The sequence below is a fragment of the Tyto alba genome, unplaced genomic scaffold (assembly GCF_018691265.1).
Source record: "Tyto alba isolate M040663 unplaced genomic scaffold, T.alba_DEE_v4.0 Super-Scaffold_22, whole genome shotgun sequence".
In the NCBI taxonomy this organism is placed as follows: domain Eukaryota; kingdom Metazoa; phylum Chordata; class Aves; order Strigiformes; family Tytonidae; genus Tyto; species Tyto alba.
Genome location: NW_024881296.1, coordinates 4686378 through 4709972, shown reverse-complemented (window position 1 = coordinate 4709972; position 23595 = coordinate 4686378). Strand labels below are relative to the sequence as shown.

General features: G+C 42.4%; 2 protein-coding genes across 6 annotated transcripts; one reads left to right on the top strand and one right to left on the bottom strand.

Moving 5' to 3' along the window:
- Nucleotides 1-562: 562 nt before the first annotated feature.
- Nucleotides 563-11648, bottom strand: LOC104367400 (TATA-box binding protein). Of its 5 annotated transcripts, none has more exons than XM_032985195.2 (8): nucleotides 11553-11648; nucleotides 8575-8818; nucleotides 7613-7944; nucleotides 6233-6320; nucleotides 4103-4194; nucleotides 2978-3145; nucleotides 2590-2684; nucleotides 563-1752 (listed from the first exon to the last, which is right to left on the bottom strand). In XM_032985195.2, exons 2-8 carry the CDS (start codon nucleotides 8626-8628, stop codon nucleotides 1673-1675), a joined length of 909 nt encoding a protein of 302 aa, XP_032841086.2. In that variant the 5' UTR covers nucleotides 8629-8818; nucleotides 11553-11648; the 3' UTR covers nucleotides 563-1672. The 5 variants fall into 5 exon arrangements, with proteins under 5 accessions (XP_032841086.2, XP_042652071.1, XP_032841088.2 ...); XM_042796137.1 differs by lacking the exon at nucleotides 11553-11648 and adding an exon at nucleotides 11412-11445; XM_032985197.2 differs by lacking the exon at nucleotides 11553-11648 and adding an exon at nucleotides 10905-10975.
- Nucleotides 11649-18380, top strand: PSMB1 (proteasome 20S subunit beta 1). Its single transcript, XM_032985198.2, has 6 exons — nucleotides 11649-11856; nucleotides 12893-13000; nucleotides 14411-14492; nucleotides 14934-15063; nucleotides 16598-16704; nucleotides 18104-18380. The coding sequence occupies exons 1-6, from the start codon at nucleotides 11756-11758 to the stop codon at nucleotides 18287-18289; spliced, it is 714 nt and encodes a 237-aa protein (XP_032841089.1). The 5' UTR covers nucleotides 11649-11755; the 3' UTR covers nucleotides 18290-18380.
- Nucleotides 18381-23595: the final 5215 nt, after the last annotated feature.

Below are 23595 nucleotides of genomic sequence, written 5' to 3'. Positions count from 1 at the left end.
TTTTAAGCCTTGGTAGGTCATGGAGAAGCCAGCAGTATCTTAAGTCGCTATAGTACAGTTTGACTGATTTTTACTGAAAACCATCCCACAGGTACTTAAGGCTCCAGGTTTTCCTGCAGAGTTATGAGTTTTGCAGATAAGTTGGTAATAGTTCAGGGTCATGCAAAAGCACGGACAGTCCTGCAGGCGTGTTTAACAGCACTCAGGAACGCTTGCTAGCTCACAGCGGAAGGCACTGAAGGGATGTGGTGTCTGGGTCTCTGGAAGTGATCCTGGCAAAGCTGTGTTATTAAACAGCAGCTTTCTGATAAGAGCCATGAAACCAATTACTACAATGCGTGGAGAAACACCAGTGTACACCTCTGTGGGAGAATAGAGAAGAGTAAGGATTAAGGTCACTCAGCATTTCCAAAGGGAGCAGTAGAAAAACAGCCAAAACTTCTGTCTGGAATGACACACCAACTTAGTAAATAGACCATGGTTGCATTTGGGTTAGTTTTAGGTAAAAGCTGTTTGAAAGAATGTGCAAGTCATAGAAAGGAGGTGACTATCACTGGAAATGTACTGGAGAAAAAAAAAGTTTATTTTTAGTTCTCAGCTCGTTCCGCTTCAAGGACAGTTCAGCGGGAAGATTATGTACAAACTGACTGTAATCATAAGGGCTTTGACATTTTACAGGAACACTAATCTAGTGAGACTGTCATAGTTGGTAAAATACAAAAGTAGTAATTTGAAGACATTCTAGAAGCTAAGCAGGGATCTTTTGTTCCAATTCAGTCAGGTGTAACTATTTAAGACTTGCATAAATCCCAGCTGTTGAACACAAGGCAACACATGCCTGAACACACACTTCTTTAACCAGTCATTGCTTTTGCTTTAGCGTACTAGAAAGTCAAGCTAGACGTTGCCAAGGATGCAACTGCTGGTAAGCAAGCCAGAGCATTGTTCCGATTCTCTCAAAATGACAAGTCACTTACAGTAGTGCATGTGCTATTGAAAAATCCAGATTAAATTTAAAAGTTTTCAATGTATTTCACTCTACCAGCTGGGTAGTTTTAAAATTCATTACGACAGGTCCCATAACTGTACAAACAGGGTTTATTGTACATGTGGAGCTGAAGGAGGAAAGAGAAGGTATGTATTATATATATATATATGTACAGTGAGCCACTTTCATTAATAAATTTATTGTGTCTTGCTTAATACTGGAAAGAGGGAATGTGTCTGGCACCAAAGAAATTTAAAATTGAAAAAATTTAAAAGCTTAAGTTCTGAAAATTATAAAAACTATGGTCATATGGAAGGAAGTTAAAACATATATACATGGCCATTTAAGTGGTTTATACACTGAGTGACACAGTTGCATTTGTTTTTTAAACCAACTTACGGATTTTCTATTAATAGAACTGGCATTAAAACTATTCGAAAGCTAAAATATAAATAAAACTTGGAGGGACTGCTCCAGGAACAGCCCAGTAAAGCAACTCACAGTAACTCAGTAGACATAATCAAGAATACAGATCCCCTTGAGCATCAGGGAAGTAGGCACTGACTGGGAAATAGTCCAAGACCTGGTGTTACAGCTTCACTGGAAGTCCATTTATTGTTACTGCTGTGCCATACGCAATACCTTTTAAAATATACCCGATTTCTCTGAAAGATGTAGAAACTGTTACGTTGTCTTTCGGAATCCCTTTAAAATAGGATAGATGTTTTCAAATGCTTCGTAGATTTCTGCTCGTACTTTAGCACCTAGAGAAAGAGAGGAAATTAAGTTAGTTTGTACCTTTTGCCAGATACTTAATTTAAGCTTTCAGAATGTTTATTTGAATGCAACTCTAGAAAAAACCCTGTCTCCATAAATCCTATTTTTAGGTTTTGGTGTTTTTTGGGTTTTTTTAAACACACATTTCCTACAGAGCACATGTTACCAGCCTCCTCACTGTTTATTCCGAGAAGTGGTAAAACTTGCATAAGTACAAAGATGCTAATGATACGCTTGCCAACAGCATTTTCCTCTACCTCATTCCCGCAGGAGAGCCAACTACAAAGCACAGCCCCATTTCTACAGGAAACGTCTAACTGCTGGAGCTTTTTCTGGGAGGGTGAACCCCTGGGGGGGCAAGGCCTAGCAGCAGAGACTGCTGCAGAGGCTGCCACTTGCCATACTGCAGGGCCACGCTAGAGCTGGGGTACCTCTCCCTCTTTGGCTGCTGTATCAAAGGAGAGTGGCAGCAGCCGCCGGCCAAGCTGTCAAAGAACAGTTTGCCCAGTCACACATAGCCAGCACCCAGAAACAGGCTTCCAGATTTTGCCAGAAACATACCTGCGTTCTTACGGCTTCTGGGGCACCTGCATGCGGGCGTCCATGCACCTGGCTAGGATTCACAATCACTGCTTATACTGACTTAGCCAAACACGGGGTTTGCTCTGTGCATTCTCATCCACAGAACACTGTGCTGTCCTTTCGCAGCACTGTCATCTCTGAAGGACAGTACCCAGCAGCTCACATACCTCCGGTACCATTGCGTGTTCTCTGCAATACAGGCTACATCTAACCTACTGGAGTAGGATACTGTCTTCACTTACCAGTTAAAACCACTTTTCCAGAAACAAAAATAAGCAGAACAATTCTTGGCTTGATCATTCTGTAGATTAAGCCAGGAAACAATTCTGGCTCGTAGCTGTAAGAGAAGGGAGTGACAGTGTTTAAATGTGCTTGCAGACACACGTCCCAGTCTTTCACCTGCAGGAGAGCACAGGAATGGGCAGAACAGATGCAGACTTCACTGAAGCTTGCAGGGAGTAGCAGGGCAGATCATTCGGATGAATTCATACTGGGCAACCTCAGTTACACCCAAGGCAGAGCAGCGATGGGAACAAAGGGGCAGGTTTCCGTCTGGTGCTAGGGAAGAATCTAAAGAGATGTCACTCTCTAAGCTAGCAAGAATGAAACACAAGCAAGACTTTTTTTTACCTGCTGAACTGCTGATGTGTGAGTACCAGTCCTTCTAATCTGATGGGAAATTTCACATCACAGCTGCCCACCATGTTCTGAATTTTAAAATCCAAAAATTTTGCAGGAAAACCCAGTTTCTGAACAACCCTTGCATACTTCCTTGCTGCCAGTCTGGATTGCTCCTCACTGAAGAGAGAAAAGGATATCCATATTATTTTTTCAGTTAAGTATTACTTGAAGCAAATAGCATTAAACCACAAATACTTAACTGGGAAAAAGATGTGTGTTGGAGGAGGAGGTCACATGAAAAATTCTTATGTCCAAAATTGACAACTAGCACTGATACGCACACTAATTTCGGTACTAGGATCCTGAACACCACTAATGGTGTACTCACTGTTCATGAGCCAGAAAATAGTAAATTATAAATCCATGTATTTCACATTCTTAAATTTTCAGTATAGAAAAAACTTTGAACTACTACTGCTAGAAAATGCGTCTTTCTATAAAAATCTGTAAACTGCCCAAATCCTCTGCTTGATTCAGCCCAGGCATTCAAACCTGGGTCTAACACAGCTGCACGGCCTTACACGCTGTTGCAGAACTCAACAGCTGAGGATCTGGTCTCTATTAGTGCAGCATAAGGCAACTGGATCTTCAAGTGTCACCAGGCAGAGAAAGCATTTCCTCCTGCACAGCTTTATTCATTAATCTCTGCTCATTAGCTTATTTCTTCTGGATGCCTAACAGACTTCTTCAGAGCAGTTTCTCTTCTGCCTACTGGAGTTAGGTTTATATTTAGTTTTCAATTCTTATGCTTCAATGCACATGTTAAGAACACATCAGACTACAGGGACCAGAGACTTCGAGCTCTTGGCCTCTGATGAATGAAACTACTCAAATGTAAAATCACACTTCCTCTACCACCACCCCTACAGTTTAAGCAGTTCCAGTGTGTAGTCATTGAAATTTTTAAACTATTAGGAAAAAAAATATAACTGCAAAGCCAAAAGTTAATTTAACAACCTCTGCAAGCCAGTTCATCAGACTGTGTTAAAGAACTTCAAAAACAGAACTACAATTTCCCCTTTTGTAGGGAATACAAACAGCCTGAATTAGTTTGCTTGTAATGCCTAAACATACCTTTTTGCCCCTGTGCACACCATTTTTCCAGAGCTGAATATAAGTGCAGTAGTACGTGGTTCTCTTATTCTCATAATAACAGCAGCAAAACGCTGAAATGTAAACATTGAGACTTAGTGAGACACTGCTGTAATCATTACATTAAAATCAAATTTGCATAATCTAACTAGGAAGTAATACTATTGCAAAGAAATATTAAATTCAAACATGGATCACTCAAGATTTACTTGAAATGCTTAAATCATAAGTAGCTTCAAACACACGCTGAGAGCTAGTGCCAGACAGGAAGCATTTCTACCATTGCGTTCCTAATTTACTATGCTTCTCATTACTGTATATGCAACATATAAATTATGCTAATATTTGCAGCAGAGCAATAGAGACAATCTTAAATAAAAAATCAATTTCCTCCATGTCTTGAAATTTTATCTGTTATAAGGAGGACGGAAGACTATCTATCTGCAAATATTTTATGATGTTTTGTTTCTGTGTCTTAAAAAAAAAAAAAAAAAAATCAGTGTTAGAATACCAGCAAACCAGAACAGCTGGAGATCAAAGTTCTGCGTAAACAGAAGCCACTGCAACTACCACAGCAGAACACAGCCACCCAGTTAGCTCTAGATTTTTATTTCAAGTACTGTAACATCTCTTCCTGCATTTCCAAATATTCTTAAACTCTCTGAAGCAAGAGATACTGGAAACTGCTGTGGGCATGGGCATACACACAAACCCCTGTTTGCCTGTTATATTTAACTTGGACCAGCTCACCATGCAGTCCCATAAACTGTTCTGCTGACATAACCAAGGCGGTAGCGTGGGTTACCTAACAGCACATTTGTCAAAATATGGCTTAAATAATACAGGCAATCAACTTCTTTGATAGATGAATGTACTGACTAAAAGTCAGGAGTGTGTTACATAACTCTCTCTGCTGTGGAAAACAGCATTTCGTATTGATCATTCTAGCCTACAAGTTTTACACAGCCACCTACCCCTACCTTAAGAGTTACCATGGCATGCTCAGACTTTTGCTGCACTACCTTACTCACATATAATTATGTAACAGCATCACTGACATAAACATACAGTAACAGCTATTTATCACAAATGCCTGCATGTGTGCTTTAATCTTTGAGAGCAGAGTTCAGGTAAACAGCAGCAAAATCTCAAATACTTAAAAAAAAAAAAAAAAACAAAAAAAAACAAACCAAAACAAAAAAACCTTCCCAGGGCAAGTCAATTGAACTACACAACATCTAAACTTTTATTAGAAACAGTGTCCAACTACCGTGGTTGAAAAGATAACATTTCCAAGAGGAGCCACCCAAAAGAAAAATGAAGTGACATAATTTTCCTGATTCAACGCTCCAGGTCCTCTGCTGTTGCTGAAAGTTTCCCCAAGCTAAAAAAATCCCCCATGGTTTAACAGACTGCTATACAGAAGCAGCAGCCAATTTAGAAGTCAACATGCAAAAAAACCATCAATTTCATTTTGCTTTTCCACCAAACCTAGTCATTGGGAGCAAGGAGATGGCAGGAGTGCTGGGGGACAACATGAAGGAACAGAGCTCAGAGGGGAAGCAAGACTGTAAAAAATGAGTGACTGCACTGCAACCACAAGAATTCCAGGGCAGCAACCAGGTGGAGGAAGCTACAGGATATACAGAACAACTGTGGCTCCGGCAGGAGCCCTGAAGTTGAATTCTTCCTTCCTTCCTCCTTGTTGGGAGACAGGGAACAAGACTTCATCATCAGACGTTTCACAGTAATATGAAAAAGAAACTTTCTGTGCACTAGAAACATGCCCATATGAGTAGTAGCAGAGACCTGTTCTACAACAAAATACTTGGCCAGTGGATTACACAGTTGGTTAGGTTCTTCCTAAATGTGCTGTGTTCTTTCTAAATCTAGCAAATTACAACCTCGTGTTAAACACAACTACATCAGTATAAAAATGCTTTTCACTAATTTGACAGAATGTTCTAGGTTTATTAAAGATTTATTTTTTAACTACAGTATAAAACTGCATCTCTAGCAAGAAGGTTTTTCAACCTGTTACAGCAAACTATGCCCACAACCTGTGCCTTTGACATAACTGTTATGGGATGAACTCTAACACTTTTCTCTTACCTTGGGATTATATTCAGCATTTCGGGCACGAAGCGCAATAGTTTTTAGGTCAAGTTTGCAACCAAGATTCACGGTGGACACAATATTCCTGAAGACAGTTCAGAGAAATACATTAAAAAGACAATAAAGAATTCGCGTGTCTTCCTCACTGTTAACCAATCTTGATTACTTTTATTTTTTTTTTTTTAAATTTGTTTCTCCAAGTCAGTTTGAATGACAACATTCCTACCAACAGGAGCAATGAGCAGTGATTTGGCTCAGCAGCATCATTCTGTAGGGCAGTAGCTCCTAAGGCATGATTGCTGATGACTCCTTATCTGCCAGCTATTATGAAAAGTGTCTCATGAGAAGAATCTCTATTTCAGTTAGGCAGGAAAAATTCTTGATGCTAAGAGCCCCCATCACAATCAGGGAAGCTGCTGGAAACAGGAGAAAATGAAACAGCAATAGTACCATCTGAAATCTTCCTTGGTATGGCCTACAGGGAGGAAGAAGAGGTGCAGAACTAAGTGGGAATGACCCAGGAAGTAAACTCATTGCCCGGTGACAGGATTGCAGGTCTCTAGAAACTTCAAGAGAAGTTCCTAGGTGCAAAATTTCCTTGGAGGCTTGTTTTCTGGGAAACCCCTGAAATCTAAAGGTCCTCAACAGGAAAAAAAAAGAAATATGAGGAACTACTCTTTCAGTGAAAAAGTCACATTATCAATCATTTCTCTTTGGGCCATCTGTAAATTGCTGTAAAAGTCTCTTTAAAACTCGAGTGTTGTGAAAATATTTTGATACCTAAACCTAGAACTCATTCTAGGGATTTTTCCCCTTATTACAAACTCAGCTGTAGCCATGAACTAGAAAAGGGAACATGGAATATTAAGTACAACTCAGCTCTAGCTCCTAGATTAGCAACCAATTTCTTCTTCTCTACCCTTCTAATTCCCTCAGCTGTGACAGAACTTTATTAGTGAAATATTAAAGCAGAATACAGGAACTACGTACAGTAAAGTGGAGCTATTTGCAAAGCGGAGCTATTATTTGCTTTTCTGTGAAGAGGTCACAAGTATCCAGTAAATTACAAATGAGAATATGTCTCCAGGTTACGAAGGTGCTAAATGAAGTCATATGTAACATCCTCCACCGGTATGCTTAAAAGATGTATAGTTGACAAATCGCTGAGAAACTGTTTATATTACTAAGCAGTTTAGTAATGAAACTAAGCTAAAAATAACAGCAAAAATTACTCATATTGCTAGAGGAGACCCATAAATTCTCAGGACCTTCCTTCCCATCAAAAGGCAGTACCCAATTCCTGATGTGGCTTTGGTCCTAAGCCTTTAAAGGGTTGTCTGAGAAAGGACATGCTGCACTAATACACCGGACACTCACTGTAGCTGCGGCACTATCCCAGAGCTCTCGGACGCCGGTGTTGCAGGAGTTATGGGAGTCATTGGAGTCATTGGAGAGGGGTACAGAGGTGTGGTTCCTGGTAAAGGGGCTGTGGTCAGAGTCTGTGAGTGGAAGAGCTGGGGAGTTTGACCAGATGTTCCCTGTGTTGCTTGCTGTGATGTAGATTGCTGTGCTGCTTGCTGCTGCTGCTGCTGCCGCTGCTGCTCCTCTAGGATGGACAGACTGTTGGTGCTCTGGACAGGCTGGGGTGTCAGTCCTGTGCCATATGGCATCATTGGGCTAAAAATGGGAATTCCTGGAGTCATTGCACCCTGCAGAAGAAAGCATGAAACAGAAACCAGCGATCCTGTTGACTCCGTTTTGTTTTCAAGAGGAGTCTAAAAATAAAACAACGTAGGTTGATCATATCAAACCTGAGGCGTATAGTAGCAACTTGCTAAAAACAGAGTGCCCTTGAAAATGCAGCTCTTCTACAGGGTGAAATATTACCTCTAGGGATCTGTCAGTTCCAGCATTGTTCATCTCCAGTCAGTGATGCTGACATGCTTTTCATGCTACCTTGCAAGTGTGTCTCAACTTTGACCCACAATTTAACTTGCAACTGTCTGAACAATGACTGTGTCCATCGTATCAAATGCATTCATAGCACAGCAACAGTCCATTATGTGTGATAAAGGGCAGCCACCAAAATTAAATTAGTATTTCTAGCTCATCAGTCATGTTTCAATTTACAGGACCCCCACATATCTTCATGTTTTTTACACCTCTGGATATACAAATTGACAGTTTTAAAATTCTGTTTTATACTAGTATTATTCGATACTGCGCAGAATTTTTCAGATCTGCAAACAAAAAACCTGAAGTTACATGCAGGAAACGGAAAGCACTTTCACACACAAAAAAATCAGATCATAATTGCATATTAAATAATTTGTTTTTACCTGAGGGGAGGCTAGGCCTTGAGCATAGGGCGGCAAGCTGTTGTTCTGATCCATGATTCCAGTTATTTCTTTGGTGAGGCCAGAAGTAATTCCTTCGATTAATTTAAATTAACTTCAAATCCTAGTGAGTTTTTAACCCTTTAAAACATTCCAGCAATTTAGCTTTTTAAGCCAAGCTGAAAGTGTTAGGAAAACATCAGCTCCAGAGAAATGTGTGTTATAAGTCTAAAATACTAATCAAAGCCTGAAAAGAGAAAAAGTAGTATCTTGAGAACAACGTCTAAACACAAAACCAAAAGCAAACCTATCAGCTGCTGAGTTAGATAACAGACACCCACATACAAATACATGCAAGAACAGTCACACATATGTGCACAATCCATAAAAATAACCTTTTTCAGGCACACTCTAGAAACTTTGGAGCACACTTCTGCTTCAGGCCCTGGCAGGTAACCTGACTCAAATAAGCAGGCCTCTGTCTAACTGAATCCTCCCACACAAACCGTTAATGCTCATTCTACTCCAAGCTCTGCTTTAGCTGGAAAAGCACTGATATTTTTAGAATTTAATTCCCCTGACTACTAACCAACAAGCTTACCGACACATTGCTTGTAAGTCTTTTCCTGGCAATTTTAAGGCTTGGGCTTCCAAAAATATTTTTTCTTCTATGGGAAAAGCATCACTGATCAAATCAAAACTAGGAAACCCTCTTCCATCCACTTCCATAATATAAAACACTAACAGTTTTCAAACAACTGATATGTGCTTTATAAGACAAAAAAACAAACAAACAAACAAACAAAACAAAACAAAAAAAACCACATGAAAGCCAATTTCAGGTACACAAGTGAACTGTATGCATGATTACATTTTTTTTAACTATACCTCTGTTGTTGTGTTGAACTATACCTCTGTGTTGTTGTTATGAAAATAAACACCACGAGTGGAAAATTTAAATGTTATACCTTGATATCAAATATTTTTCCATGAATTTATAGTTTTCTTAACTAGATACCTATTGCCCAGAAATACTGAAGGTCATTTTAAGGCCAGAAGCAGACTACCTCAAAATCTGAAGAAAACCTATTCAGCCTTTTTTTTTTTTTTAAGGTACTAGTGTTCAGAATTACATTAATATTTATACTGCAGCTGAAAAGGCATACTTTTTCCCCCCGCGACCGTAAGCTGGTATTATCTTTATCCTCAACAAAGTTATCAACCAGAGCACAAAGGTGTTACAACCTGAAGACAGAGGGGGGGGGGTAATTTCGAAGCCTAAACATGACCATAGTAGAAATCAAATCAACCCCTCGACAGCCCAGCTGCTTAGTAAGAAGCCTCGATTCCCCGAGGCAGGCCAGAACCCGCGGTGAGGACACCACTTACGCAGAGCTCCATCTTGTAACCACCTAACAGTGGCTCGTTCCTTGCTTGCATCCCCTCCGCAAACGCCGGGGAACTTTTTTCTCAGGGGACCAGAGCCAGGAGGCAGGGGACGCCCCGGAGAAGGCCCCGATCCGAGCCCCCTTTCAGCATTTCTCCCCTAACACACGGCAGCGCTAGGGCAGAGGCCCCCCCCCCACCCCGCGCCCGCAGACCGGCCCCAGCGGCGCCCCCTCCCGCCCACGCGGAAGGCGGTGACCGCTGCAATCGCCCCCGGGACCCGCGAAGAGGAAGGAGGATGGGGCGGGGTGGGGGGAGGGCGGGCGGCGGCCGCCGCCCCCCGCGGCCCGGCCCGGCGGTGCGGAGCGAGCTCGGCCCCGCGCACCGCCCCCGCCCTCCAGGCCCGGCCCGCGCCATCGCGGCCCCATCGGCGCTGAGCACCCGTCGTCCCCTCCCGCGGGACGTGCGGCGGGCCCCAGGAGGGGCGGGGCGGGGGGGGTGTGGGTGCTTGGAGGGGGCGAGCCCGGTACCTGCCGCTGCCGCTCCCGCCGCGCAGCGCCCGCGGGAGCCGAGCTGCGCCCCGCCGGCGCGTTCTGAGCGCGTCACTTCCGCCCCGCGACCGCTCCACCTCCCCCGCCGCCATCTATCAGTGAGAGCCGACGGTGAGGCGGGGCTGCTGTTCCACGGCAGCGCTCGGTGGCGGCTCCCGGCGCTAGGGGGTTGTGCCGCGCTTTATAGGTGTGCGACTCGCCGCCCCGCCGCGGTTCTGTGCGCGGCTCCCGCAAGGGCTTCGGCAGCAGTGAAATGGGATATTAACCAAATTTGGTGTTATGCTTGCACGAGACAAGATACATTGTTTGTATTGCTCTACCTCTATTTCCTGTTCAAGACAAAGCCCCCCCCCCCCCTTTCTTTCCTTAAATAAGTGTGTATTAGCAAAAGATCACCTCACAACCAGCACAAACTAGCTCTGTGGTTTGGCCCGGGTCCAGGAGGCGACAGAGACTGCGCAGTAATTCAGGATGAAAAGTTCGGCAGTGAGGTAGAGGAGATACTTCCTCCCATGACCACTGCCCAGCTCTCCACGACCCCTGCCCAGGACCAAAGGAACTCACTGCGCAGCCGCAAGGAGGAGGAGACCTAATTATAATAAGCAGGGAGAGCAGGCGGGGATAGATTATGAATATGTATAGGCGTCTCATGAATATGCAACACTTTGTAACATATAAGCAAGGCTAGCGCGGCAGGGGGGCGATCACGCTTGTTGTGGCGGAGCGATCGCCCACGTGCCCGGCGCCGAATAAACATACCTGCTTTACAACCCTTAGTTGTGAAGTCTTTCATCCGGAAATCAGCAGCGCTCAGGGGGACGCGGCCACACGCCCGCCCACCCCCCTCCACCCCCGCCGCCTTTCCTGCTTGTTCCCACTCGTGTCACACACCCCACGACCCACCTCAAGGCCCTCGGGTGTTTCCCGACCCTTATTCTCCACAGTGGCTGTCAGGGCGCTCCCCACCCCCCCCCCCCTTCCCCAGAGCAGTGGGCACCCCGCTCCCCACCTGCCCCAGCGCACGGGGCTCTTGGATCGCCTCACCTTGGCGGCGGTCACCCTGCCCGCTTCCCGCGGCCGGGCGCTCACTCGGGAGGCAGGGGCGGCAGCAGCCCCTCCGCCTCCGCCCGCGCGTCCTCCGGGGCAGACGAGAGGAGGGACCGCCGCTTTCCTAGAGCGGTGGGCCGCCGCTTCCGGCTCCGGTGCCGCCATTTTGCCGTGAGACAGCAGCCGACCGGGTCGCCGGGATGTTGTCCACCGCTGGTTACGCGGGCTCCGGGCCTGAGATGGGCGATGAACTCGGCGCGCCTCTGCAGCACCGCTTCTCGCCCTACACCTTTAACGGAGGGTGAGGAGTCGCGGCAGGGTGTGGGGCGAGCTGAGGCACCCTCTTACTGGGGGAGGAGGCCCTGAGGAGAGCGGCGGTGGGGTCGGGTTGAGTTGGGTCTTCCTCCTCTTACTCTCGCCTCCCCCCCGGCACTCTGTTCCCCCTTGCGAGGCCCTCCTTTGTAGAGAAAGGGTGGCAGCACGGGGGAGAGATGGGCTCGGCCTTGCCCCGGGATGAGCTTTCCGAGGGTCTTTGCAGCTCGTCAGGGTGTTCTTGCGTGTCCGCGTGGCTTTTGGCACGCTCGGGCTCCCTGAACTTTTACGGGTCAAAATAAGCCGCTTCTGTTTCCCGCAGAGTTGTTTCTTTATAGTGGCTCAGGAAAACTGTGTAATGGTCGTGTTACCAGCTTTTAAACCTGTAACTGGGTTGAAAGCTACCTTGTCGTAACCGTTAAAGGAAGGTGATGTTTTAGAGACACTTGCTCTGAGTTGGTGACAGAATATGGCCAGGATAGTGTTATTTAGATTTTTTTTTTAATAATGCCCAACTGATTTTTAAAGTACATCTGCTTGTTACTTAATGGTAGCACACATGTGGCAATCACAACACTAGTTATTGGGAATTAAATCAAATAGGATAACATCAGGTTTGAAAAGTGATGATAATTTAAGTATAACGATAATGATGCCTAGTACTTGGCTGGAGTGTTTTTGCTTGGAAAACCAAACTTTTAGAAGGGTGAATTTTTCATTAGCAGGCATCTAAAATTACTAGTCCACTGAGTCTGGTTATTGGGTTATATAGAAACTCTTTTACTAAGTCGCTACAGTTTTTAGTCAAAGTAGAGAATTGTTTGCATATATTTTCTTCAGTGTGTCTAGTATGTTCTTTCAGCCTTGAGTCACACGTAGGGATATGCATAGTTGGAAACATAACAAGGAATATAAGATGCTTGACAAAGCGTGAGTCTGGATATAGAACTATCTTGTCTGTTCCTCAGTTGCCTGAGAAAATATTTGTGTTAAAAGTAATGATTATGTGAATATTCTTCTTTAAGGACTGTGTTGGCGATTGCCGGAGAAGACTTTTCCATTGTTGCTTCTGACACACGACTGAGTGAAGGCTATGCAATTCACTGCCGGAACAGTCCAAAATGCTACAAACTGTAAGTCCATGTCTCGTAAGAATTAAAACGGATGAAAGATCTTTTGTATTGCTGAGCACGTCACCTGCCTGGAATGATCTATCGCTTTCTTTAAGCAGAATTCTCAGAAAAAAACGGATAGTAACAAAATTTATTTTGAAGTCATGGCGACTCTTGCTGTAATGCAAGATGTGATGTGATGATGTAAATACAGCCAGATTTCTTGTTGCATGCTGTTGAAATTAGCTGATTACAGAACATTTTTAGCATGAGACAAGGCTTACTGTAAGCTAGTTGTTTTTTTGGCTGGATAATTGTAAGAACTTTTGTCTTAACTGTAGCAAAACTTAATCAATCCTGTTGTAACTTGGGTGTTAGTACACAAGTGTGCCTGCTGCTGCCAGTTTTACTGTCTCTCTAGTCAACCAATTGGCACTTCAATGAGGTGTTTGTTTTAGGAGTGGTAAACCTCTCAGTAGCTCCCTTATTGAACTTCTGCTCATTTTGTGCTTATCTTGACTCACTTAGATATCATCCCCTTGGTTTAAAAATACATACTGTTTACAGTAATTTTGACTGTAGCAGGTGCTTACCTAGTAAGCTGCCATCAGCTATGTAAACAGTTTGTTTTGTTTTGTTTTTTATTGGTGACGCAAGATCATATGAACTTGCATTTCTCCTGGCTAACTCCTTACTGCTCTTTGATGCTCTGATACCATTCAAATGGAAATTACTGTGGTACAATCAGCATACTGCACATCATGGCTTTGTGTAATTCTAGTGACAGGCTGAGAGAAGATTTCAGTTTAAACTGTTTTCTGTGTGACTGCTTTGTGATAGACTGTTGGTAGACTCTCACCATTTTACCAGAATTTAAATTTCAGAAGTGCGTTCTTATAGTTAGTGTTCATGAAATGTTTTGAAACTGAGCAAAGAGCTAACCTTCTGCAATGCCCCTGCAATGGGTAACAACTTTTGTTGTGCTGATGCAGAAACCACCTACAGCATGAATGTTGCATAACCATCATACAATCTTAATGCGGTCTTCTGGTTGGATGGAGTAAAACTGGGCTGAGTGATATGATGCAACAGGCTCACCACCTCAAAACAGATCCTCTAGCACGACTTGCGTGGTAATAGCTAGTTAGGGGTGCATGAAAAAATTAAGAACATTTTTTGTCAGTTTTGCTGTGGAAGTCAGTGAATTGAAGACAGACATCTGTGTGGTCCTGCACTTAATGAGTCTTCTCCAAGATGTAGGTTGCAGTTGCCTTTTGTCCACAAAGTATGTTACTATGTTTGAGGTAACTGGTTTTGATAGCATTAAAGAAAATGAAAATACATTTGGTGTTTTCATAATAATCTATTGTGTAAGAAAGTGGTATAGTTTATACGAAATCTAAAATCACAAAAAAATTTTCTGTTTTACAGAACAGAACAAACAGTCATTGGATGCAGTGGTTTCCATGGTGACTGCCTTACCCTTACTAAAATTATTGAAGCAAGATTAAAGGTAGCTAACTCTCTTATTATATTTAGAAACTTATCTTCTTAGTATCATGTGTGAGACCAATAATATGATATGTTTTTAATATAATTTTTGCTGCTTTTCTTCAAGTGTTTGTATCCTAATTGTATTGCTAGTGAAAGATCAGGCAGGGAGAAATTGATGCTGTGTTCTTAAGTGTAACATCACAAATTTAAAGAATGGAAGAGCTGGAGAGGATAGTGTTAATGAGACAACATCTATTGGTTGCAAAAATTTGGAGAAATGTTAATTTTTGATGTGTAAGAAGGCTTTACTTTTAGACCGGTGTGTTTTCAGTTACCGCGCTCGTTAATAATCTTGCTTAGCATCAGAGTCCTCTGTAGTGAAGTAACAGAGAATGTAATTCTGATTGAATGTAAAACTTAGTGTTTGACTTTCTTCTTGGACATGCTGTACCACTTGCAGATGTACAAGCATTCCAATAACAAGACCATGACGACTGGGGCTATTGCAGCAATGCTGTCTACAATTCTGTATTCTCGACGTTTCTTTCCTTACTATGTCTACAACATAATTGGTGGACTTGATGAAGAAGGTAAGGCTTGAACCAGAAAAAAAAAAAAAGAGGCGGCTAAATTTCTGTGGGTGAATAGCTATCCTTTTACATCTCAGGTGTACCAATGGAATAACAAAGTTTGTGTTCCTATTCCTAACACCTGCCTTCAGGCATTGCAGTACCTACACAGGTCAGATGCCTTTTATGCATCTGAGTTGTTTCCTACTTTCCACTACTAACTTGATCTTCCATTTCTGAAGGTCTGGAAGTCTAAAAGCTATCTTATAATTATTTGATTATAAGTGAAATCTGCTACCATTGCTTACCTCTCACACTTCACTCTAGACAGTGTCTTTAAAGGAGATGTTAGCAGTAAAATTGTATATATTTTAGTCAGGCCTTTGAATGTGGTAGAGGTTATTAAATATGAAGACTTACTCCGGAGACAGGTTTCTACAAAGATATTTTTAAATGTTAACTAAACTCTTACCAAAAATCATGACTTCTACATGGAAGCTGTAGTTTAACATACAGCCCTTCCAGGGCTTGCGGGGCTCTTGTCCAATGATTTGGTTGAGTTGCTAAAATACTGTGTTCTTTGGCTTTGGGCAGGAGCTCAGAGGTGGTCTTGTTTGGATAATTTCAGTCATTCCCCACAATTTGTTGTTACCGTTAAGTTATACTGCTTTTCCCAGTCTTACTAAGACATGTCTATGGTGCATGGAGTCTGAAAAGGGACTAGTCGGCCCTGTGGAATGGTAGGCCTCGGATCGTGAGGGTTCTGTAGCAGTTGGTAAGAATCAGAGTGCAGGTTTGTGTGCATGGGCTTCATTTGAGGCCAGCATGATTCATTTGTTTTGATGGAGTGTTACTTTCTGGATCTCTGCTAGCTTTCTCAGGGCTGTTCAGCGACCTGTGCCGTGCTGCCAAGTGCACTGGCCAGTTCATCACACCAGGCCCAGCCTGGCTGAGCTTGGCCAGGTGCTGCGTTTTGACTAGCACGTCTTTGTCGAGCCCCGATGCTTCAGAGCTACAGCGCGTCTGCATCTCTGATGCTGGCGCAAGCCTGGCCTGCCTCCAGAGTGAAGTGCGTAAGAGACCAGAGCATTGTCCCTGGTTCTGGGGAGGCGATGCAGAGGCATCCAAGCACTCTCTCTGGAGGTAATTCACAAACTGTATCATTCAAAACAGTGGCTAAACGGCCTCTTTGTGCTGGCTTTAGAACCAGCAGAGCTCTTTGTGCAGCACTGCGCTCTAGCGCACTCTCCTGCTTTGATTATTCTGCATCAGCACTTTTTTCTGTGATAAGTACTGTAGAAAATATCCATTAGAGCGTGATTATAGCTTCAGTGTTGGAAATAACCTTGCATCTAGTACCAGGTCACAACCATAATGGGCCTACTGTACAAAGCATCGTCTGAACACACTGCAGTGTTACTTGGTAAAGGCTTGCTGGGTACTCCGAAGACTGTTTATGGAGAGAGCTAGTTTTTGATATAAATGCTTATCAGTATTGAGAAGCCTTCTGGATTGTGATTACATACTTTTTTTTTTTTTTTTTTCCTTTTTTCAGGGAAGGGAGCAGTATATAGCTTTGATCCAGTGGGCTCATACCAGAGAGATTCTTTCAAAGCAGGTGGATCAGCAAGTGCCATGCTGCAACCCTTGCTTGATAACCAGGTAAAATAGTTTGTTCTTTTTTCAATTTTTTCTCCTTATTATCTCAGTAAACATTTGTGATGTTCAAATTAATGTACCTTTACTTCTGGGGAATATTACTTTTGAGAGAAGTTTTAAATTTATTACAGGTAGGACTGTTAATCCATACCTTTATAAATTGTGTGGCTTTACCTTCTCAGGAGAAATCAAAGTTTTGCTCTAGAATATGTTCAGGTTTTTAATACGATACAAACAGTGGACTGCCTGTGTAAAATACAGGTAAATGTTTTAATTGGGGAATTATGTTTCCCATAGAAGCTGTTTGATTTTCCTTTTTTTTTTTCCTAACTGATGACATAAATATGCCTGTTACTTAGCATGAAATAATGCTAAATTAAGAAGATAGAATTAGTAGGTGTATGTAATACATTTTATCAGTTAACATATAGTTGTTTAAAAGTCTTTAAGTTTTGTACAACTTGGACAACATTTTCTAAGAATGTTCTTACATAAAACTGCTGGAAACTTACTCAGTTAAATCTGTCTAAAAATACTTGAAGAGTATTTTCGTATTTAATTGAAGCTGTTAATTGTTGAAATAAAAGAAATACCAAAGCATGTTTTACTCGTTCTCTGACACTGGTGTTGGTATTTCATCAGTTGAGCCTGATGTCAGCACAACTTTTGTGCTTAAAAAAACGGCAATAAGCGCTCTTAGTTCTCATTAGCTGAGAATGGAAAAAAGAAAAAGATTCTATTCCTAAGCAACTCCAGGTTCTCCGCTTTGACTTAGTTTTGAATTTTATTAACTGAAGAAAATAAAATACCTTCTACAGAAACAAAGTTGCCATAAGTAGCTTTTTGTGGCTTATGAGTTTGAGGCAAAGTGACTCTTCCCCTCCTTTTCCTGTTCTGATGCTTAAGTGGACACTTAAGTTTATCAGCTAAAATGTACCATTTAATAGGACAGGTTATGCTCCACCAGCCTGTTATTTTTGAATTCTATGTATATTGAGGTATATTTGCTTTTAAGAAATGTTCCTAACTACAAATGGCTAGAGAAAAGGCACATGTGCAGTTCTGACACTGCTAACCCAGTGAGAAGTTTCTGAAGAATTAGATCAGCTTCGATCTGAATGTTCATTGTGATCTTGTGTGTGCTGAGTGAGCAGGAGGAGCCGTGCTGGCTGAATGCTGGATCTGCTTCCAGTTACTTTTGTAAGAGTGTTGGCATTGGCAGAGATCTGATCATGCAGCTGTAAACTGTGTGGAGGAATATTTTTTTCAGCTTTGGGTTTCTAAAACAGACCAGCCATTTCTTCAAGTTGTCTAAATCCGCTTATTCTAGTGCAGAGACTCAAACAGCTTTCCTGCTAGATGGATCGTACTTCCTTTAAAATGCATTTTCGTCTTTTCTTAGATTGGCTTCAAGAACATGCAAAATGTGGAACATGTACCTCTGACCCTGGAAAAGGCTTTGCAGCTGGTTAAAGATGTCTTTATTTCTGCTGCTGAGAGAGATGTGTACACTGGGGATGCACTTAAGATTTGCATTGTCACAAAGGATGGAATCAAAGAGGAAACTGTCCAATTACGGAAAGACTAATTCAGTTCACTTATAAACATGTAATCTATGATGTACAATTTCCCTGTATTATTAAGGCATTTGTCTTATTAAATTTTTTCAAGGAGCTAAACTACTGTAATGCTGAATATTTTCTATCTTTGTTAGAAGTAATAGTTTTTTTTAGAAACCAGAGCAGTTCATGGTAAGGGAATGGCTAAGACTCAGAAGCCAATTTAATTTGTCTCATCTTAATCAATCTGATTCCAATGTCTGTTTAATCCCCCTCTCGCAATCCCTTATGCTACGATATGGGGGTGTTTAAATTTCCTAAAATTTAGGTTCACAGACTTTTCTGGCAGTTCTTTCAGTTCAGCCTTGGTTTAGTGAAGCGTTTGTTCTATTCATGCTGTCTTCTCTGCACGTCATAGCTTGCTTTTCCTATCTTCTCCTTTATCTCTGACATGCTGTCCTGACATTTGACCTCTCTGTACTTACTTACAGAGGCTATAAATACGAGTCACCTCAAAACAGTCTCTCTGTGTAAGAGGGAAGAATGTTAAATGAAACCTTTCAGAGTTTGGTCCTGGATCCTGTGTTTGGGCTCACCTCTACATGTGTGTGTTCAGTTAATGCCCAAAATCTGAAGCATCATCCTTTTCTGGCTACTGATGAAAAATAATTTAGTATGGAGATTCCTGATTGCCTTTTAATGTCTGGGGGCTTTGTTAGCCCTACTACTGCTTTTGGTTCTGGGGAAACGGCATCAAGTGTAGACTCCTTGCCTAATGTGCTGTATCGCACTCTTCCAAATTGGCTTCAGTACTAGTAGAGCTGCATCATCGAGGGCAAGATAATCTTATCTTGCCCAGGAATCCTCTCACAGTCTGTAGCTATTTAGAAAAGGACATATAAAGTACCTTGTTGCCTGAGGTGGCATACTCCTTTCTGAAAAGAACGATTTTGCCGATGTGTTTAACCCAACAGTAACCTGGTCTCTTGTCTGCACGTGCCTTGCTGCCTCCTGTGCAGCTTTTCAGGTGCTGTGCATTTTTCTGAGCTTTGCCTAGCCTTCACCAGCGGTGGCAGCCTCAGGCTTTCTAGACAGTTTCAACAGTGAGTAGCATTTTGAACCTCAGTAGTCTTAAACTGACTCTAGCTGTGTATATAGGAAATCCAGCGGCTGGGAACTTGGCAGCAGCCGCTTACCAAAGGGTTCGTGATAACATTTGGCCGCTGGGTGCCACTGTCGGGCAGAGTCAGGGGGGGAACACCGCACCCCTGGGCGGTTGGGCAGCCAGGCAGGGGCGAAGCATCTCTCTGAGAAACGCTGCAGCTGAAGTCGTTGGTTGCACAAGTCAGAACTTCCAGACACGTTCAGGTGTCTTAACGGGATTCTTAACCTGATTTGCAAAAGTCATCTTAAACGGACTAGGTTAGTTGTATAAATGACTGTAGCTATATGCTGTTCTGTACTGAGCAAACTGCACACGGTGCAATAATTCTATGAACAGAAAGTTTGTGTCTATTTTAAAGTACAAATCAGCATTACCAAATGAAATACATGTTCTGTTACTTCTATAAAATTCAATTAAAGCACTTTAAGCTGGGCTATCTTTGATTGATGTTGAATTCCTCAAGTGTTTCACAACAGATTGTTACAGCTTTATGCAAAGTTGGTGAAGTCTAGTGAAACTAAATAGTATTTAAGTTGCAAAGAAAAGCAGCTGAGGGTAACAAGTTGACATGCCTGCCTTTGGGACCGGTGTGTTTGCCATATGCATGACCTAAACAGCAAAGGGAAAAGCAATAAACAAGGGGAACTACCTAATTTGTACCTGAATTAGTTGAATGTGCTTACAGGATGCCAAACATACAGAAGCGTTGCAGTGTTTCAATTTAAAAAAAAAAAATGATAAATTTGAATGCTTTTATATTTAAGGGTAAATTTTACATCCAAGATAAATGCATGTCCAACAGATTCTAGGAAGTACTTGGTTTAGTTTGAGGCATCTAGGTTTATCCCGGTAAGTTGTTTTAGGGGGAATACGAGGTGATCAGAGTGTTCAGGTCTCATTTGCAATCTCAGAAGAGATGCAGCAGAAGGTACCAGGGTTATGAGTTTTCCTGACACTGTGCCAGTGCTGTCCTGTTGGAGCACTTGTGCAGATGAGATGGCTGTTTTGTGTCCTTTTCAGTTTTCCATTTCCCTGAAGAGTACATCTGGCTGAAGAACCAGCAGGGGATGGAAGCTTTTTCACAGGCCCATGGGACTGAAAATACCAAATTTCTTCTTTTACAAAAGAAGGTGGTACTGCATTCACTCCCTCAGTGGATGGAATTGGAACCCGTGATGTGGGAAGGTTTGTCTCCTGATTTGGTTTTAACTTCCTTGTTGTGCCTTGTCCTGATGTCATCACCACTTGTGCTCGGAGTTGGGAGTTGCAGAAGTGACAGAAGCGAGTACAAAAACGTTCACGGGCCACTCAGCTAGAATTTACTTGCTAGCTCATTAGTATTAAAACACATTCAAAAAATTACAGATGTCAGATGTATTTTACAGATAACAGGCACTAAGAGGGTTCTTGTCTTTAATCCACTAAATCAGTTAGCTTTGTTTGCAAAGATTGTCATCACTTAGGCCTGGAAGGTAGGAGTGCCCTGACTGTCTGCAGCTCTCTGTACTTCTCTGCCCATACTTCTTATGTATAAATCAGGTCAGTTGTCATCTTGTGCCACGTCTACAATGTAAATTAACAGTTTATGAAGCACTTTGAGCACTATTCGGTTACAGAATTGTCGAGGCAGGTAGGTTATAGAGGTACAGCTAGGCAAAACAAATGCAACACCACCACTTAGGGTTGCTGGAAGCAGAGGTCTGGGTTTGGCAGATCTACTTGGCCAGGGATTAGATGCCTTTAATTCAATTTTATGTAAGAGAAAGGAGGAAGAGGGAGAATGTTTATCTTCCAGTGCCTTTTCTTAATATTAAACACATTACGTGTGTCTTTCAAAAGCTGTGCTGCAGGGTTTGGCTGATCTTGGAGTGAGCACTTCTAACCCCCTTGTCCGAGAGCTCGCAGGTGACAGGCTGTGTAACCAGAGCAGTGCACAGTACCATCAACAGCTAGCTCAGCTCCATCTGCAGCAGTACTAAGGACCACCTTAAGATGGCAATAGTTAGTTGCTATCGCAGGCTTCAACACAGTCACACACGGTGTGGGTAAAAATAGTCATACATACTTTACCAGTTTCCCACTACAATGTGCTTTGTGGTGCTGTTTATTGAGGAGATGGGAGGCCTTATTTTGATCTCAGCCAAATGGCAGCATACTGTTGCTTATATAAGGGACTGTACAAGGTCAGAATCAGTCTTAAAAACTAGGTTTGTAATAAAGTAGACCTTGCTTTATTTTTGGACGTGTTTTCAGCAACATTGTTTATACATCAAACCCATCTTGTGTACAGGGGAAGGGGCTTGTTACTATGCAAAATCAAAGTGCTTGACAGGACTTAAATATTGCATATATACTTCTAAAAATTTGGTTCACTATATCAGTCAAGGATAAGTTTAATTTTCCTTTAACTAAAACCAAGTCTTCCCTAAGGCTTAATAACAAAATGTTGTTTCATAAATCAAATACTGAGCTTTCTCACTCTAGGACGACATTTTTCCTTTTACAGTGAGATATGCCTCTAACACTACATATGCCTCAGTGTGATGGGAACCAGGAGCAGGCTGCTTCTGTTTTATTGCCGTTTCTTAGAGAAAAAAACATATAAATGGGAATTTTAAAACACTATTTGAGGTATAACAGTTTAACGTGGCCTCCTTTATGCTGTTTATTTACTTACAGGACAAAGCTGTAATTTCCTGCACTTGAAAAACTTCATTTTGGTATCCCAGAACCCTCCATCCTGGAAAGCAAGAGAAAGCTGCCTTAGTGAGTGATCTTAATTTAGTGATTCAGGATTTTACAAACCTAAGCTTGGGGAGAAGTGGCAGGAGCAAGTGGGGAATGTTTAAAGCAGCATTTGTGTGAATCTGAGCAAAATAAAGTAGCCCTGTTTCTCTCCAGTCTAGTAAAAAATAGTTTTAGGACCATAAAGTAATTGCTGCCTTGTTCATGGTTCCTGAGCTGGAGTCAGGAATCAACTTTTGAGTAGAAGGGATTTGGAAATGACAGCTTTCAAATTATTCTTTCTCTTTCTTTCAGCGATTGCTTTTGTTTAGTATGAATGTCCTTTGCTTTTACACCATTTGGGGCAGTCATAAACCAGACAATATGGCACATAGGCCTGAGGTTAACTAAGATTTGTTTCCAGATCTGTCTTCTCAAGCCAAATTCCTTTTGAGAAGGGGTTTTGTCTGTGTGAGTGCAACAGAGTGAGACGAGCCTTATATTCTTTCAACTCTAATATGTAGTTAGTTTGATTGTATGGACTGTTTTATGTGGACTTCCTTTTCTAAGCAATTTCAACAAAGTATTCATAATTACAAAAACATGGTTTAGTAGAAAAACAAACAAAAAATATTCAGTATCTTTCCTGTTAGGCTGTTCTTGGCCCCTTTCCTAACAGTTGCTGGCAAAGTTCAACTTCACTGTTCCTTTCAGAGGCTCAAGTGGGGGAAGGGATGGACTTCACTGTAGCCTACAATAATTAATATTTTTAATTAATTAATTACACATTAAAGGGCTACTGGAAAGAGAGTAGTCATGGCACCAAAAATTCAACCAGTCCTTTGTACTTTAGATCAAAAAACAGTAAAAGGAAAGTTAAAAAACAGGATTTCCATTTTTGCTGAGGAAGAGGAACAAGATGTACTGCAGTATTATAGATACTTCACAGTTGGGATAAAGTGCTTTTGGCTTACCTGAGACCGGACTTCTCTAAAATTTAGATATTGCTCCTGCTCAGCTTTCTCCAACCACGCAAGACTGGTGATCTCCTTTTGGTGGTTCTACACGAAGTCACTGATGTGCTGATTCCCCTAGGTGCCCACCCAGGTGTGGGTATGTGACACCTGCAGTGCCTGGCCCACCAAGGTCACTCAGCTGAACAGGGTTACAACCCCTCCAGCCCAATGCTCTGTTTAACCAGGCTTTGTGAAAACCATCTGTAATCAGCTTGGCAGCCAGGCCTGGTGGATGATCAAGCTGTTTATTGGTCTTTCAACACTATGTTCTCATAGGGGAGACCCTGGGTGGCTCAGCTGAGTGCCTGTTCTTTTCTTCTCCACAACCAACCTGGGCTGCTGAGGGGTCTGTACCCAGCTGGGGGTAGCTGGGGGGTGAGAGGTGTTGTAGAGTACCTGTCCCCTACCAGGAGCCCATCCTCAAACGTCC

Bases quoted from the DNA above. Each gene is read 5' to 3' on its own strand.
- LOC104367400 (XM_032985195.2), bottom strand. From the start codon at position 8,628: ATGGATCAGAACAACAGCTTGCCGCCCTATGCTCAAGGCCTAGCCTCC. The intron at 3,146-4,102 runs GTATGTTTAGGC...TTCTCTCTTCAG, and splicing joins GTGTGCACAGGGGCAAAAAG to TGAGGAGCAATCCAGACTGG. The intron at 2,685-2,977 runs GTAAAAAAAAGT...CTTCTCTTACAG, and splicing joins ACACATCAGCAGTTCAGCAG to CTACGAGCCAGAATTGTTTC.
- PSMB1 (XM_032985198.2), top strand. From the start codon at position 11,756: ATGTTGTCCACCGCTGGTTACGCGGGCTCCGGGCCTGAGATGGGCGAT. The intron at 13,001-14,410 runs GTAAGTCCATGT...TCTGTTTTACAG, and splicing joins AGTCCAAAATGCTACAAACT to AACAGAACAAACAGTCATTG. The intron at 16,705-18,103 runs GTAAAATAGTTT...GTCTTTTCTTAG, and splicing joins AACCCTTGCTTGATAACCAG to ATTGGCTTCAAGAACATGCA.